Genomic DNA, 16,735 nt, shown 5'->3' with positions numbered 1-16,735 from the left:
GTATGCAATGTACTCAGCCCTACTATGCAGTTAATTTATAGCTTTCACATGAAGGCTATAACCCAACGATAGCACAAGAATATGGGGAAATGGCCAAGGAAGGGGAAGGGAGAGGGGAGGTTAGGGTGGAGGGAGGGTAATGGATGGGGCCTCACCTACTGTGCATCTTAGAATGGGTACAGGCAAAACTTACTAAATGCAGAATACAAATATCTACATATAATAACTGAGAAAATGCCATGAAGGCTATGTTGAACAGTTTGATGAGAATATTTCAGATTGTATATGAAACCAGCACATTGTACCCCTTGATTGCACTAATGTGCACAGCTATGATTTAACAATAAAAAAAATAAACATTGAAGACTTCTTGTATGAGCACAGGAAAGTTTCTTCATCATATTAATAGATGTTCTGATTCTGCTGTTTTTATTCAGCCTCCCAGAAGTCTGTGATGACCTGTTTTGTATTCATAGTGAAATTTGTTGACAGGGTGGATTTCACAAACAAGGTTTATGATAGAGGAATATTTTATGAGTAAATAAAGTGATTGAAATGAGAGTTCTACAAAGCTGTCTCTAGTTGTTTTTTTCTATTAATTTTATCATGGAAGCAAACTTGCCTGAGAAGCCACAAAGGATATAGAGATAAATAGTAATTTTATCGAATTGGATCACCTTATACCAAGTGTTGACATTGGGTTTCCTCTGGGTTAGAATGACTCAGAAGAAGATGAGTCTATGTATTCATTAACTTCTGCAGAAACAGAGTGGAGGGAGTGCTGGTAACCTGCTCCATGAAGTGAAGCCTGTTTCAAATCTGTTTGCCTGTTTCCTCATGAACTCTCAGAGTTGACGTATCTGACCAAGTTTAGTGCCCTCTTCATAGTGACCAAGATTGTAGGTGAAACTGTTTCTATTATGTTAGACAGGATGTCCACTGTAAGTATTTCAAAGAGCATAGGAGTTACCATTTAGAGACACATTTTCTTGAAAGTTGGCATAGAGGGAGAGCAGATAGAAACTATACTTCTGTTATTCTCTTACCCACTAGGGCAAATGTCATAAATAATATATATCTCAAAATAGCTAGAAGAGAAAATTCCCTTGTCACCACAAAGAAGTGATAGATGTGTAAAGTGATGTGGTACTGGTACTTACACGGATGTGATTATTATAGAATATTCACAGTCACTGAAACTGTATCTCGTAAATATGTACAATCATTATGTGTCAATTATGAATAAAAAGTTAATAAAAAGAAACTTTATTCAAAATATGACAATATAAGAAACTAGTAGTATTATAAGAAAAAATTAATAAATATGCCTCAAGGATTTATACAGTCCTGTCAAGAGCTTGTATATTTTTTACAGTCACTGTTGAAAAAATATTTATAAAAATTTTATAAATTTTTAAGAGAAAATGTTTGTAAATATCTTAGACTGGTAATTAAATAAAACTCAGCTTGTTTTTACTGAAGGATTAAACTATGCAAGCCATTTAGGTAAATAATGCAGGAGCCAATAAAAGTCACATCTTAGCCACTTAGTCACTTGTATCTAGTAAATGGTATGAGGCATTTGTACAGTGTCCATCTGAAAATTTGAATCTCCCTCTTAGGCTTCCAAAAATAATTCATGTAATTAATTTTTTAAAGTCCTAATATAGCCACTTTGATGAAATCCTATCATCTTCAGAATACAGGAGTAGAGGCTGTCATTTGCTGTAGGACCCAACATTTCTCATACATATGTTAATGGATTTCCCTAAGTGTGTTTGTTACTTTGAAAATTCCCCCTGGACATTCCTACAGTTTCTACAATGAAGATACTTCCTTCCGTGGGGTTGTTCGCAGTTCATTTTAAATCTGGACCCTCAGCAATGTGGAGAGTGAATGGGACTCTTAGGGGCTGACTAGATGTGAAGATTTGAGAAACAGGTCCAATGCCCCATCATGAGCCAAATCCTCCGAAATCAGTTTCTGGAGTGACGCATTTCTAAGAGGAGCAGATGTTTCATTAACTGTTTCAAGTTGCTCACCTAGAATTGCTTTCTGCCAGTTATTGGTGGTGCAGTGAGTTGGTACAGACCATCCTAGAGAATGACTACAGTGTCAAAATAGAAAGATGGTGTGTTCAAGAAAGAGACAGCAGGGCGAAGAACAATGTCAGGAGAGGGGTGACTTTCTAGGCCAAAGGGATTGGCTTGATGGAAAGTGCGAGTCATCGCTTAGCTGTCTTTTTGTCTGTTTTCTTATCCTGCTAGAGGGAGGCTTTACTTCCTTTTACCTATTCTTTATTCTGTGGTTTCTTTCCCATCTTGTACTGTACAGCTGCAGTTTTCTCTCTTTGTACTGTATCTTCACGTATTTACTTAGGATGGGCTCTACACACCTAGCTCCTTTGCCTACTAGCTTTTTATTTCTCTTCCAAATTTCAGATGAAGTGTCTGTGCCCAGGAGGTCTTCCCTAAGCTCTTTCAGACCTCCCCCCAACCCCCAAGCTAAGTGACCTTCCTTTGGGCTTTCATGTTTTTTCTATCAGAAATTGGACCACCTTCTATTGAAACTGGTGATTTGCATGTCTGCTTTAGACTGTGTGTCTATTTATTTATTCTCCATTCTGAAGACCTAACCAGAGCCTGGCACGTTGGGGTGCTCCATTGCTGTATTTTGGATGAAATGTTCTGTGCTTCCCTCTGAGGCCTGTGTGTCTGTGCTTCTCCTAGGGTAGCCCGTCCTGAAGGACTGAACCCCATTTTCTTGGTCTTGACAGCTCCATGACCACATGTCAACAGCTTCACCACTCCCCTCCTTTTGACTCTAGCCACGTGGAAAGCAGCCGCCCTGGTCTCCAGTCAGTGTATTCTGCTGCCTCTCCCAACACTCACATCCTTAGTTCATTCTGATACTTAGATATTGATCTACTTTGCTAAAGCAAGAGCCCCACATTCATCTGTCTGGTCTCCCAAAATTCTTTTCAGCCTCTATGCTTTTGAATGTAAAGGAATGATTTCTCTTTAAGAACTCCTAGAAAACTACAATAGTAGTTTATATTGTTAAAAAATGTTTTTGGCTTATTTTCTGTTTCACACCTTCTCTTCTCCCATATAGCTACATGCTTAATTTGAGAACGTGTTGAATTTCGTACTTAGCTCCTCCTGGTTCCAGTGGAGAATTTTTTTTTTTGTTTGATTTCTAGTAACGTATCGAGGAGCTATAGTAATATTCCCAGTTGACCCTTTTTCACAAGTATAGCATCTAGGAACCAAATGTTGAAAGTTGGGACTCTAGATAAAGCAAAGCAATGAAGAATGTATTAGAATATAAGGCAGGAAGCTCAAACCCAGTGTCTTCTTAGCTTTCCTTTTTAACCAGCCTCTGAGAAAATTATTGCATTCAAATTCAAAGCAATCATAACTTCATTTCTTTGAGTTAATAAGGAACTAGTCTCTCTCTCTTTTTTTATAGCCCTGGAGGTTTATTTTCTTTCTTTTTATTTTTTGTAGAGAGGGGCACTCAGTATGTTGCCCAAGGTGGTCTCAAACTCTTGACCTTAAGTGGTTCTCTTGCCTCAGTCTCCCAAACTGCTGGGATTACAGGCATGAGTCACTGTGCCTGGTCCATTTAGAGGTTTGTTTTCATTTTTCTTCTTTTGGACCAATGTTTTGGTGCCTTTTTTTGGTGGTTGCTGTTGTTGATAACTACTAGATTTAACTTCTGAGCGCTGAAAGATCATATACACATATGGTCTGTGAAGGGACTGTTATGGTAGCTCAGGAGATGACTGAAGAGCTTTTTTAATGTTTTAATCTTGCACTGTTCACTGAATCTTGACAGATCTTCTTATTCAGGGCTAGGATTCTATTTTTAGAATGTGCCTTTTATTTTAAATGTTCTCCACTTGTTCACTTTTTGTCCTTTCCAGACCATGCTCCCAACGTTCTTTTAGAAAATAGGGTCAATATGACTTTTGGTAAGAAACAGGAAAAAATTTTCGGCTGTTTTCTTTTTTAGAAGACATATAAATTTTTACCTGTAAATTATCTCCATAGTTCACAATACTTTTTAGAACTGGTTAGATTTTTTTTATGATTATAAATATGTTAATTGTGACTGCAAAAATGTTGGTAAGTACAGAAAAGTATAAAGAACAAATTATCTTGATTTTCCTATCAGAATAATTTTAACACCCTTTGTTATATTCACTCTGAAAACTTCTTCCTTTTACACACTGCACAGACCCCTTCTTGTTATCTTTTTTCCTGTGGTTTATTGGGCTAAGGTACTCATAGGGCCTCCAGTTGCCTGGACAATGCAACATCAACATGTACACGTATTCTAGAATATAATTTTTGAAAGTACAAGGTCATAATTTGACAGATTTGTATTTTAAGGATTTTTCCTTTAGAGAATCCCAGATTTATCTTATATTTTATATATGCCAATTATTGCCTGGTACAGTTCCCTTGGGAATGCCAAGGCACTAGGTTTTCTAGGAAGTTGTTTAGATGTGAATGTGCTAAGCTCATGTCTGTGAAATTAAAGTAAGTGTGGAAAGAGGTCATTGTAAGAAACTGGCTTCTTGGGGAACTGGCATGATTGTGAGTCGCCTGCAGAGTCTCCAGCATTTACTTTGAGCTCATCTTCTTGCTGGTGGTGGTGCTGGACAGGAATGAATGAAAGCACAGGTCACACTTGGTGCCTGGTTGGGCTGCAGATGTTGGGGCCCATAAAGCAGAGGGAGCTCTGGCTTAAGGATTTGAGGGTGCTCAGAGCAACCTGAGATCCTAGTTTCTCTGCATATCTCAGCAAACCAGAAGTCCTGCCAGCCAGGTCTAGGACCCCAGGTGATGTGGTGGGATGAGGACCCCGCCTGTCATACCGATGAACTTCACTTGCAGCTCAGAGCTCCACAAATCTGAGAGCACGTTGGATGCTCTTCTGCCCTGTCCCACCCTTGCTAGCTTCAGTAGCTGTGGTTTGGGGGCTGAGGACTTTTTAGATGTCCCATGGGGTCTGAATCCTTTTAGAGCTTTCTCAGGTTAGGTGTCTGAGACCCTTGGAAATCCATGGATGCCCTACACCTCCCAAATACCCATTTCCTAAAAAAATAGATGTCTTTACTCCAAAGGACAAGCTCAAACTCTGGACACAATGAAAGCAAAGAAAAGGCTACAATTTCTAGATCGTTCGTGCTTTTGGTCTTAGATAATCCACAGTTCTTTCTGTTTGCTTCCATTTTGCTGTTCCTTCTCACAGACTTCTGTTTGATGGGACACTTGCTGTCTTAAGCTGGTTTTAATGTTCCTAGAATAACTAAATTACATTTCTTTCCATTATTGCATAATAGTAAAGACTTAAATTGAAAAAAAAAAAAAAACACTGAAATTGTTTACCAAATGTCAAGACAACTGGTTGAAAGATTTTAAATGTGTTAACTCATTAAAGGTTGGAATAATCCTATATGCTAGATAATATTGTCTACCTTGTAAAGGAAACTGAAGCACAGAAAGGTAAGGAACTTGCTGAGGGACCACATGGCTGATAAATGACAGAAATAAGGCCTGGCACCCGGCCGTCTTACTGCAGAGCCCAGATTCTTGGCTGTATCATCTTTTGCTTCCTAACAGCATGTGTCGGAAGGCGTATTTTAAAAGCCTTAATGAAATGCTTGATTCACCTAACTTATCCCAGGACCTTCGCCCTGAAATAACATTTACTAAAAGGCTAGCTACAAGATACTGGAAAGATCCAGATTAAAAATTAGCCTCCCATCTTTTCATTCATCTAGTTTAAAATAAAACAAGACAAGCTAGGTTCCAAGATTCTGACATCTGGGTGCCAAATTGGGGTGCTTCTTTGTAAGGCTTTCAAAAGTAAAAGAAACATATGGTCCACTCCTGGGTCCTTTGATGAGCAGAATTCTGCCATATACGTGAGATATTCAAAACAATTATCAGTAAAGACAGGTACAGAAGAAATGAGAGACTTTTGAGATGAAATAAGAGGGTTTTTTTGTTTGTTTTTACAAAATGCCATTAGAATCGTAGCAGAGCTTTTGAGAGCTTTTGCAGAGAATGTATTGAATAACATTTATGGAAATAATGATTCTGACTTCCAGATGTGAAAAGAAAGAGTTGCAAATAATGTGAAATTTATGTTGGGGTGTGAGTAAAGTGTAAGATATCTGATTGAATGCATTTTAACAACTTTTTCTTCTTTGACCAAAACTCAGAACATATTATAAGCCGCTTATATTTTCCTCATTAGCTATGGATTACAGCCACGAAGCAAGGGGTGAAAGCTGGAACATTCTTTTGGTCTGTGTAAGTAACCTTCATTTTGTTAATGTTTATAAAATTAAATGTTGATTTCATTTTCGTTTCAATGTAAAAGTATTGAACTTATGAATATTGGCTCATTTAAAATAACCTCCCAGGTATTTTTTCCCCTGGGAGCGTCTTTCTCTATTATTATTCCCCTCTTTTCTTTCTCCTGCATCTTTCCTTTTTTCTATCCTCTCTCAATAGAATAGAAGTAAGGAAGGAAGGTTTTTCTCTTCTTCTTCCAGATATTCTGTAGATGTTTCTATCCCTGGATGTAGATTTTGGTAACTTGACACATGGGAAATGTCTATTTCTCTTAGACTTCATTGCTGTGATTTGTATTATCGTTTTTCTATAAATATATTACAACATACTATATTTACTTTGGTTCACGCAAATAACAAATAAATATGTGAGAAGATGCTGTATACTGTTAATAAAAAAACATTCAAAGAAAAAAAAAAAATCTAGCATGCTCTCAGGTGTCTTGGGACTGATGGAGTAGTCTAGAGACTGGAGGTTCCAGACAGGCGAACAAGGAAAAGCCTCTGTTTATACCTCATTTCCTCACTGAGCTCCAGGATTTTCTTGATAAGAAAATGGGGCTACGGGCGGCACCTGTGGCTCAGTGAGCAGGGCGCCAGCCCCATATACCGAGGGTGGTGGGTTCAAACCCAGCCCCGGCCAAACTGCAACAAAAAAATAGCCGGGCGTTGTGGCAGGTGCCTGTGGTCCTAGCTACTTGGGAGGCTGAGGCAGGAGAATCGCCTAAGCCCAGGAGTTGGAGGTTGCTGTGAGCTGTGTGACGCCACGGCACTCTACCGAGGGCGATAAAGTGAGACTCTGTCTCTACAAAAAAAAAAAAAAAAGAAAATGGGGCTACTTCTCTCATCCCTGCAGAGGTGATTGGGGGATAGGTAGTTAATGTGTATAAGCCTTAATGAAACTTACCTAATAGAAGTGTCTACATGTTGATTATTTTTAAGGTTCCTTAGTAAGAAAAGGAATCTGTTTCAACTTTCATGGGGATTTGGTTCCCACTGTGATGTTCTTTCCATCTTTTTTTTTTTTAAACCACCTAAAGCTGTTTCCATATTTGCCTCTTATGCTTAACAAACATCTGACTATTCTGTAATAGTAGTGTGCTAAGAGCAATCACAGGTTCAAATTAATCCAGAATGGTACTGTCTATATTCTCCAAAATCAGGAATGAACGTGGCCTTTTCAGATTTGAAGGGCTAAATTGAAATTGGGTTTGGTGATTTGAAGCTAAGACAGAGCGTCCCTGTAAGAGTTTTTTTCTTTTTTAAAGAGGTTTCTGAGTTGAGAAGTAAGTGTGGGCATGAGGGAAATGATACTGCTTAACACAAATGGCATGTTGATTTACCAATTTTATCTTACGCATTGCGTTTTTTTAATCTTTGACTGGCATAGATGCTTCTAGAAGTGACTTCTTGTGCTCCACAACATATTTGCCTGAAAGAGTGGAGAGGAGCCAACAGCATAATTAATACTCAGACCCCACCTTTACCCCCTGAAACGGCTGCAGAGCTTCATTGAAAAGGGCCAGTGTTCTGGCTTTGAATGGCATTTTTCTCTACCCATTTAAAACCTCTTATAAGAAGGTAGCTTTTGTGCTCCAAAGATGTCTGTAGTTTTGCTTTTCTCTATGTAATGTTCTTCATTTATCTATATATCCTGGAAGTTATTTGAATTCATTTTTCTCTTTCTCTATTTCTTTGAACCTTTTTATAACATAAAAAAATAAGATCATACTTTCGGTTATCCAAGAGAATACATGTCAAGGAAATCTATTCATAGTCCATTCTGAAAATTTTTAAATTTAAAACCAGATTCCAACTGTGGACTTAAATTTTGAAGGCCATCTTTTTCAACATGGTTTGGTACTGTAACCTAGAATTATTCTTGCTTTTTAAATGATAGTATTTCATTCCAAAATCATCCTTGGCTCTTGCTTCATTCTTTTATGCGAATTCATGTTCAAAGGAAGTAATTCCCAATATGTGTGAGTGTTTAGATTGATCCTAATCCTAGCTCTGCTGCGTATTAGATTGTTGATCTTGGACAAGTTATTTAATCTCTCAACAAATCAATGTCCTCATCTTTAAATGAAAATGATAGTACCTTCATCATGAGGTTTCGTATAGATGGAATGAGTTAATATACTTAAAGTTCTTATTAGCGTACTTGGTACATAGAGAATTACTAATAAATGATACTTTCTTTTCAACATTGGCTAGATAAAGGCTACACACACACACATATGTATATTCTAAGGCAATCTAATCCCATTTGCCAGAAAACACTTCATCTAGTCTTTTATTTTTCCTTTTTTTTTTGTTTTTCTAACTACATCTAATGTACTTGGTTTCATGGCAAATTCTCCATGGGTCAATGATGTTGAAAACAGCAACATGTGCCCCATTCCTCTTTCTGCCCAAACTCTTCCAGGGTCAGATTTATCTGTGTGGTCTTTATATTGTATTTTAAACACCCATGGGCCACGGCTTTTTGGTCTCTGAGATTATTTCATAGAGATAATCTAGAACTCCTAGGAAACTTAGAGACCACCTTGTCCAATTTGTTATTTAAGGGATTAGAACACTGGAGCCTCGAGGGGTAAAATGTTATGCAGGAGGTCACACTTAGAATAGACACCCAGACCTCCAGAGTCTTCATCTTATGCTCTTAACACCAACACAAACTCAGCTTCTGTCCAGAAAATGATAATCACTTGCTTATCTTTCCCAAAAGAAGATGGTGATCCCTAAATAGTCTTTTGGTAGGAGTATCTGTTTCTTTATTTATGTTTACACAAATACCCTGAACGTAATATACCTTTAGGAAATGTTTTATGAATGAGTGTATCATTTCTGTGGACCTGCAGATCCATGACATATAAAAAATAAAAACTAAGATGTTTCTAACCCCCACCTACGTGTCCAGCACTATTCTACACACTTTACATGCACTCCCTCTTTTAATCCCTAAGACAACTGTATGAAACAGGTGCTATTATTATCCTCATTTTCCAGAGGTGGGGTAGCTTGCCAAGTCTTATCACCAGAGTTTGTTGTAGTCAAGATTCAAGGCTAAACATTCTGACCTCACAGCTGGTGTTTTAAATTCCCTGTCTGTTGTTGTTCAAGTATCCCATTCAACGAGGACATTAAAGACTGAGCATTCTGAGCTGGACACAAATTCTGTTTCCTTGTATTGTTCCATTAGTATTAAAAGTGGGTTCACCAGGGTCCATATATCTGGCTTAACACCAATTACAATAAAGCAGCTTTTAGGCAGGTAGTGAAATAGGTAAATGAAAAGTCTCTGACATTCACTTTTTTGTAAGTTAGGAAAGAATGTAAACTATGCAATTATTTTGTTCAGGTACAAGGGATTTCTAAGGCTGAAGAATTAAATTCCTTAAGTGATTAACCTGGCTTTCCTCTGCCTATTTCTAATTCAATTATAGGATATAATAAACAGGGTCACATTCATTCAGTAGCACTGGCAAATGTTTAAATCAGGACTTATTTTATAGTACATATAATTTCAGGGTCTCTTATGATAGTCCTAGACAGGGATGCCAAGGGAAAAACAAATCTCTAAGAGATGAGTAGACAGTGGGACAGGCCACTTGATTAGAGCTGCTGCCAGCTCCAGCCATATACTCTCCCTCTGAGAATCTGTCTTTCTCTTAGCTCCCTTATGGCTCATGCCCACCAAGAGTAAAAGTTTAAATGGCTCACCAGCGTCCCACAGTAATTTTTCCTAACCACGATTAAACCTGTGCTATAGTTAAATTTATCAGCAACTTGCCTCTAATACCTGGGCTTGGAGTGGGGAGGAAAAAGGCATTTTGTGCTCCTTGTTTTGAAGGAATAGGTGAATTTCTCCTGAGTAAAGAAATCACTCAGCTTGCGAGTATGTTAGTGTAACTCAGCCCGGGATACAGTACTATCATGGTAGCTGAGGCTCTTAAAGCTCTTAAAACTAGGGCCAGACATGGGGTAATTATATTTCAACGGAGGAATGAGACTTAAACACAAAGTCATTGTGGATGAAGATTATACCCTTTTTGTCAGTCATATAATTATATGTGCCTATTCTTGATAGATTTTTATAGAGCTAGAAGATAATTTCAAGAATCCCTCCCTTAACCCATTATTTTGCAGAGGAGCAACTTAAAGTTTCAGGTTAGATAGTGTTTTAAAGTCATGTAGCTATTTAGAGGCAGAATGATGACTAATTATGATAATTAATAAAAATAAAAAGATTTCTTTAGAACTTACTATGTCCTAGGCACTGTATATGCCCTTTCTTTGAATTGTTTCATTTCATCCATACTACCACACTGTGCAGTTATGACTTTACAGATAAATAAATGGAGACTGAGAGAAGTTAAGAGGCCCAGAGGTCAAGAGAGGGCATGCCACCAGCCAAGAGGCCAATTGGGGATTTAAGTACTTGTCCTTTTATGACCACAGCTAATGGCTCACTCCACTAAATGGCAAAGATTCTGAAGTCAGGGTCCTTTCTGTGTGTAGAAGGGTTTCTGATCAGCAAGACAGGTTCCTCGTTTTGACTGTGAATCAGACTTTCCAGTCTAATCTTCTGTGGAAGAGGTTGAGCAATATAATACATTGCAAATGGAAATGGAAGTTTAAATGCTAATTTGCAAGAGGGCCTTTTATTATAATGGAGTGAAAACAGATGGTGGTAAATAGACAGAATTGGGCCTGGGTGCAAGACCGAGCACTCATCAGATTTGAATTTGCGGAAATGCAACTTAACAACATGCTTTGCTTGTTATTTCCCTACAGCGTCATCCCTCACGAGCGGAGAATATTGACCATCCTGCAGTGGCTCACCCTGCCAGACAGTGAGAGGTATTTGTTTCCCTCCTAACCATCTTTCTTCTATTCAGTGCATTTCCCTCTTAGGTTAGCATCTGGCGAAACATTAGTTAGACGGTGAAATAGAAATACAGCCAAAGGTTGGTATTAAAAGTTTCATGGTGCTTAGCCTTAAGTGTTACTTGCCTAAGAAGGATATACTGAACTTTGGTTATTGGGGACCATTTAATTACTAGGATTACTATAGCTGTTAATCCTGGCCACTCCAGCAGAACTGGAGGGAGTTTCTGGCTTTGATAAATAAACTAGCAGGGATTGTGGAAGCATTGGGACTGACTCTCCACTTACACAGAGTTAGCTGTTCTTTCGTCTATAGATTATGTGGTGCCTGTGATCACCACTGAGCTCTCTTTTCCTGAGGAGCAAAGACCTGAGTACATGTTCATATTTTTTTGTGTCTTTTGATTCCTAAGGATGGTACCTTGTAGTTACCAAGGTGAGTATGGGGAGCATGGAAGGAATAGAAAAAAAATGGTTTGTGTTCTAACACGTGTACTAACACTGGTTGAAAGATTACATAAATTTGAGAGAATTCTTTTTTAATGTGTGGGGATATTGGATACTCTTTGTTATGTGTTATTTGGGGGAGATTCTGAATTTTCCAATTCTCTCGTAGGCCTTCGGTCTATGCCTTCTATTCTGAACAACCTGATTTCTCTGGACACAAATATGGCCCTTTTGGTCCTGAGGTTAGTAGCCTGTCATCTGCCTGAGAGGAACCTGTGGCCCTGCACTGCCTGATCTACTGACCTTATTTCAGGATTTGTAAAATGTCTCTGGGAGAATTTGTATCTACATGGTTTATGCACCATCAAATTAATTACAAGGCAAAAAAACTTAAAAAAAATCTTAAACATGCCTGTTAATTTTACAGGAGCTTCATTTCAGATTGCTTTGACATTCCAACATACCCTAAGCTTGGTGCTGACCGGAAATGGGTTGTATTACAGCCCTGTGGGTGTCAGTTATGAGGAAAGGGTTGGCATTTGCTGTCATTGGGATAGAAGCCGAAAGGAATCTTGAGATGAAACCTACAGCATTGCAACTGAATTTTGGCACTCTTAAAATGGTTCAGGCATTCAGAAAGGGTAGATGAGCTAAGTGGCTCTAATAACTTTGGCAGGTACAATCAATGTGACATAGGTGATAGTACTGGACTCTTTTATTTAATAAATTTTGGCATAGATACATATATGTGAAACCATCACTCCTCTCAAGGATGTGAACATATTTGACACTCACAAAAATGAAATGAATTCTTAACTGCTGGGTTAATCTGGTTGGCAGAGCAGTGTGACACATTTTTATCAAATACTCAGCCATCAGAGTGGAAGATGATCTGGATGCAAGGTAGTATGCAGTGAAACTACAAATGGTGGGGAAGGGATGGTTGTGTTTTGTTATGTTCATTTTCCATGCAAGATGGAAATCATCCTGACACTTCAGCATAAATCATTTTAAAATATGATGGCATTTGCAGATATATACTTTTTAATATTTTAAATGCTTTCTATCTCCCTTTCTTTTTTTTTTTTTTTTTTTTGTAGAGACAGAGTCTCACTGTACCGCCCTCGGGTAGAGTGCCGTGGCGTCACACGGCTCACAGCAACCTCTAACTCTTGGGCATTACGCGATTCTCTTGCCTCAGCCTCCCAAGCAGCTGGGACTACAGGCGCCCGCCACAACGCCCGGCTATTTTGTTGTTATTGTTGCCGTTTGGCTGGGGCTGGGTTTGAACCTGCCACCCTCAGCATATGGGGCCGGCGCCCTACTCACTGAGCCACAGGCGCCACCCCTCTATCTCCCTTTCTTAATAGGAGGGTCCATTAATATAATAAAACTTGATTTGGGTTGAGAAATTATTTTAAAATATCTTTGTTGGTAAAAATTGCCTTCATTCTCTAATAGCCTATGACAACGCTGTTGACTATAATTAAGTTCATTGTGTTCAGCATAAGGATGACTTGGAGAGTCAGGTAAATGTATCGTGGTTTAAGTATTTTTGACCAAATGGCAGCATGTCTAAATGCTGTCAGTAACTACAAGCAGTCATAAGTCTTTATGAATGTCTGGCCTCCATTCAGGGCTGACTTTCTAAAGGCTGGAAACTAACGGCTGTCTGAAACCATTCTTAGTTTGTCTTAAGTCATGGAAGTCATATCAATCTGATGCTCTTTTTCTATGCCTTTGATGTTTAACCAGGGTCACATGAGTATGAAACACAAATGATAAAATGAGATAAATATCTGTACACATGAAATGCAAATCTTATTTTGTCAGGAAAGCAAAGCAAAACAAGAATGGCTATTTCATCTTTAGGATGACTTCTTTGAGATTAAAGTAAGCAAAAGGAATGAAATTTTATTAAAATGTTAAAACAAGGCACCTGGGCAGTTCCACGTGCCCTACTTAAAAATTTGTCTTGTCTTGGATAATAATGTTCCTTAAAAGACCTTGTGGAGTAGACAAAATAGGGATTGGAATAGCCATTCTTTTCAAAGTAAAAGTCTGGTACTTTTGCTTGGCTGGAATAAACTTCAGAATAGAACCTCAGAACTTCTAACTACTAGTCCACAGTTTTTTCTATGGAGCCATTTACCCTTCCTTCAGTTTAGGCACAGGAGTCCTCAAACTACGGCCTGCGGGCCACACGAGGCAGTGTATTTGTTCTCGTTTTATTTTTTTTTTTACTTCAAGATAAGATATGTGGAGTGTGCATAGGAATTTGTTCATAGTTTTGTTTTTTTTTTTTAAACTATAGTCTGGCCCTCCAACGGTCTGAGGGACGGTGAACTGCCCCTGTTTAAAGTTTGAGGACCCCTGGTAGGAGATAAGAAAAGTGGTCAGTTAATATTCAAATCACATAGAACATTTGCTTTATGACAAAAGTTGGCTTTTAACAATACACATGAGGTAGGCGTGGCACCTGTGGCTCGAGCGGCTAAGGCACTAGCCACAGACACCTGAGCTGGCAGGTTCAAATCCAGCCTGGGTCCCCCAAACAACAATGATGGCTGCAACCAAAAGATAGCCAGGTGTTGTGGCGGGCACCTGTAGTCCCAGCTACTTGGGAGGAAGAGGCAAGCGATTCGCTTGAGCCCAGGAGCTGGAGGTTGCTGTGAGCTGTGATGCCACAACACTCTACCCAGGGTGACAGCTTGAGGCTCTGTCTCAAAAAAAAAACAAAAAACAAACAACAATACAGATGAGGTATAAATCATTCATACCTTAAAACTTGTATGGCATAGGCCAGGTGTGGTGGCCCATACCTGTAATCCTAGCATTTGGGGAAGTGGAGGCAGGAGGATTGCTGAGCTCAGGAGTTCAAGACCAGCCTGAGCAACAGCAAAACCCCATTTCTACTAAAAATAGAAAAATTATCTGTGGCAGGCATCATGGCGGGTGCCTGTAGTCCCAGCTACTCCAGAGGCCAAGGTAGGAGGACGGCTTGATCTTAGGAGTTTGAGATTGCTGTGGCTCTGAGCTAGGCTGATGCCATGGCACTCTAGCGTGGGTGACAGAATGAAACTCTGTCTCAATAAATAAATAAATAAATAAAATTGTATGTATAAAATTGGTTAACCGTGTATGTTCTCCATCCACGAACATCTTTGGTTTTCTAATACTTACGATTACCTCCTTGAAAGTGTATGTATATGTGTTTTAAGTAAAAAACAAGTTTCCTCAAAAATATTGAGCAATGAATAAATGAAACATGACATGAGATAATTTAATTTATGGTAATGACTTTTCTTTGCCTAAGATTGCTCATAAATATATGAATAGAGATTTTACTTGTGGTACTTTTGAAATAAGAACTGGCATGTTCTTTTTAGTACTACCACTTCTTGCAACTGGGGTATCGTGATATCTATACTGGGTAAACACTCTTAATTAGATGCCTAGAATGAGATATTAAAGATGAGATATTTTCAGATTGGTTTATAGACCTTTACATTCTATATGTACTTAGATACAGGGTACCCCTAAAGTTTGTGTGCATAATACATAAATGAATGAAATTTATACTTCATTTGCTTAATCCTTGAGGACACTTCTTTTCAGGATGATTCTCCAAAGCTATTAATTGAGAATACCAAATATTGAACTAATAGCTTCAAGACATTGAGTATTACTCCTGGTTTCATAGTGTAACGGTGAATGTTAAAAAATATGCTTGCTTTGGAATATTGGCGCAATCTTTTTCTCTTTGACCATCTATGCTTTCTCTGTGACCCCCTTGTTTGGCTGCTCTTCTGGGCCTAGAGGCAGAGCTTTGGCTGGCTGGTCCCTACCTTCAGATGGCAAAGTATCCTTCTGAAAAGCAGGGAAATATGCCTTTCTCCCTCCCATTCTCTTAATAACCTCAGGCTAAAACTTCTACATTGAGGCTAAAGTATGGCTGGTCAGTGAAAACTTAGCTTTCATCTACTTCTAACACTTGAAGAAGGAAATCAATGCAATATGCAGTATAATCCCTAGATGAAAACCCAGTTTGACTAAACCTACCCTCCTCCTGCCCCTCTAACCTGCTGCAAATGGAAGGGCTCACCTTTGGAGTCTTGGGAATGTTGAGATCTCTTGCAAATGGCCGAGCGTTTGGTGGGCAGACTTGAGTGCTATAGCAGAGTGTATTCGTGACCATGAAATGGAAAACTCTCTTTTCCTTTTGCTGCTCTTCTCATGGAGATTTGCCTAAAACTACAAGCATTTAAAGAAAAAAAAATACAACAAACAAAACGAAAGCCTATGGGGCTGTGTCTTTTGATGGCTGTGCTGGAAAGACAGGCTGAGACAGAAATAGAAGTACCTTTGCCGTAGCTTGCCCTGGAAACCATGAGATCGCATGGCAGGTGTTCTCCTTCTTGGACATACTAACATTGTTCTTCCTCCTGCCCCTTCCTGCATCTGAATGGCTCTCGGAACAGTCATACAGAAGAGAGAAGTCAGTTAGGTAGACAGCAGGGCTTGCTGCTTTAATTCACCTTTGCACCATCAGCAAATCAGGGGCCTGTTTCTCTCCAGTGTTTGGAAATCCCAAAAAGGTTATCTTTGGTTTTGTCTGTCAACCTCTGGATTTTCAAAACAAAATGCATATCACTGCAGATCCCTCCACAAAAGGGAGTTTCTGATAACAAGAGTAAGAGTAGACTCTTTCTGGATCAGTATACCAGGGTCAAGAGATCTTGATGACGTTCTACATGTTAACTAATTTTAAAAAATTGGCTAAGCATTTTTCTATACTGGAAGCCTCAATGGTTAGTGAGAAATTCTCTCTCCTGCTGAAAAACCTGATTTGTGGAAGTATAATACATTAATGACTAATGAGAATTGCTTATTGTTTGTGTTTTATTCCACCCTTGATTTTTACATTTCTTTGCCTGATCCTTGTTTGTGAAGGTGACAGGTGCTTTGGTGTATTTGGTGGTGTGACCAGACACTCATCAGATTCTAGACTGGAAACACTTC

General features: G+C 38.8%; 1 protein-coding gene across 5 annotated transcripts in view; it reads left to right on the top strand.

Annotated features, from left to right (window-relative positions):
• ENPP2 (ectonucleotide pyrophosphatase/phosphodiesterase 2) overlaps positions 1–16,735 on the top strand; it is a 126,900-nt gene that overhangs the window by 69,783 nt on the left and 40,382 nt on the right. For all 5 annotated transcript variants that reach the window (XM_053558710.1, XM_053558709.1, XM_053558708.1 and 2 more), the window contains exons 9-11: positions 6,274–6,329; positions 11,174–11,239; positions 11,883–11,955. In XM_053558710.1, coding sequence (XP_053414685.1) covers positions 6,274–6,329; positions 11,174–11,239; positions 11,883–11,955 — 195 coding nt within the window. The remainder of the gene's footprint in view (positions 1–6,273; positions 6,330–11,173; positions 11,240–11,882; positions 11,956–16,735) is intronic.

The sequence above is a fragment of the Nycticebus coucang genome, chromosome 13 (assembly GCF_027406575.1).
Source record: "Nycticebus coucang isolate mNycCou1 chromosome 13, mNycCou1.pri, whole genome shotgun sequence".
NCBI lineage: Eukaryota > Metazoa > Chordata > Mammalia > Primates > Lorisidae > Nycticebus > Nycticebus coucang.
The sequence above is the reverse complement of the archived record's forward strand: the minus strand, read 5'-3'. Positions and strand labels throughout refer to the sequence as shown.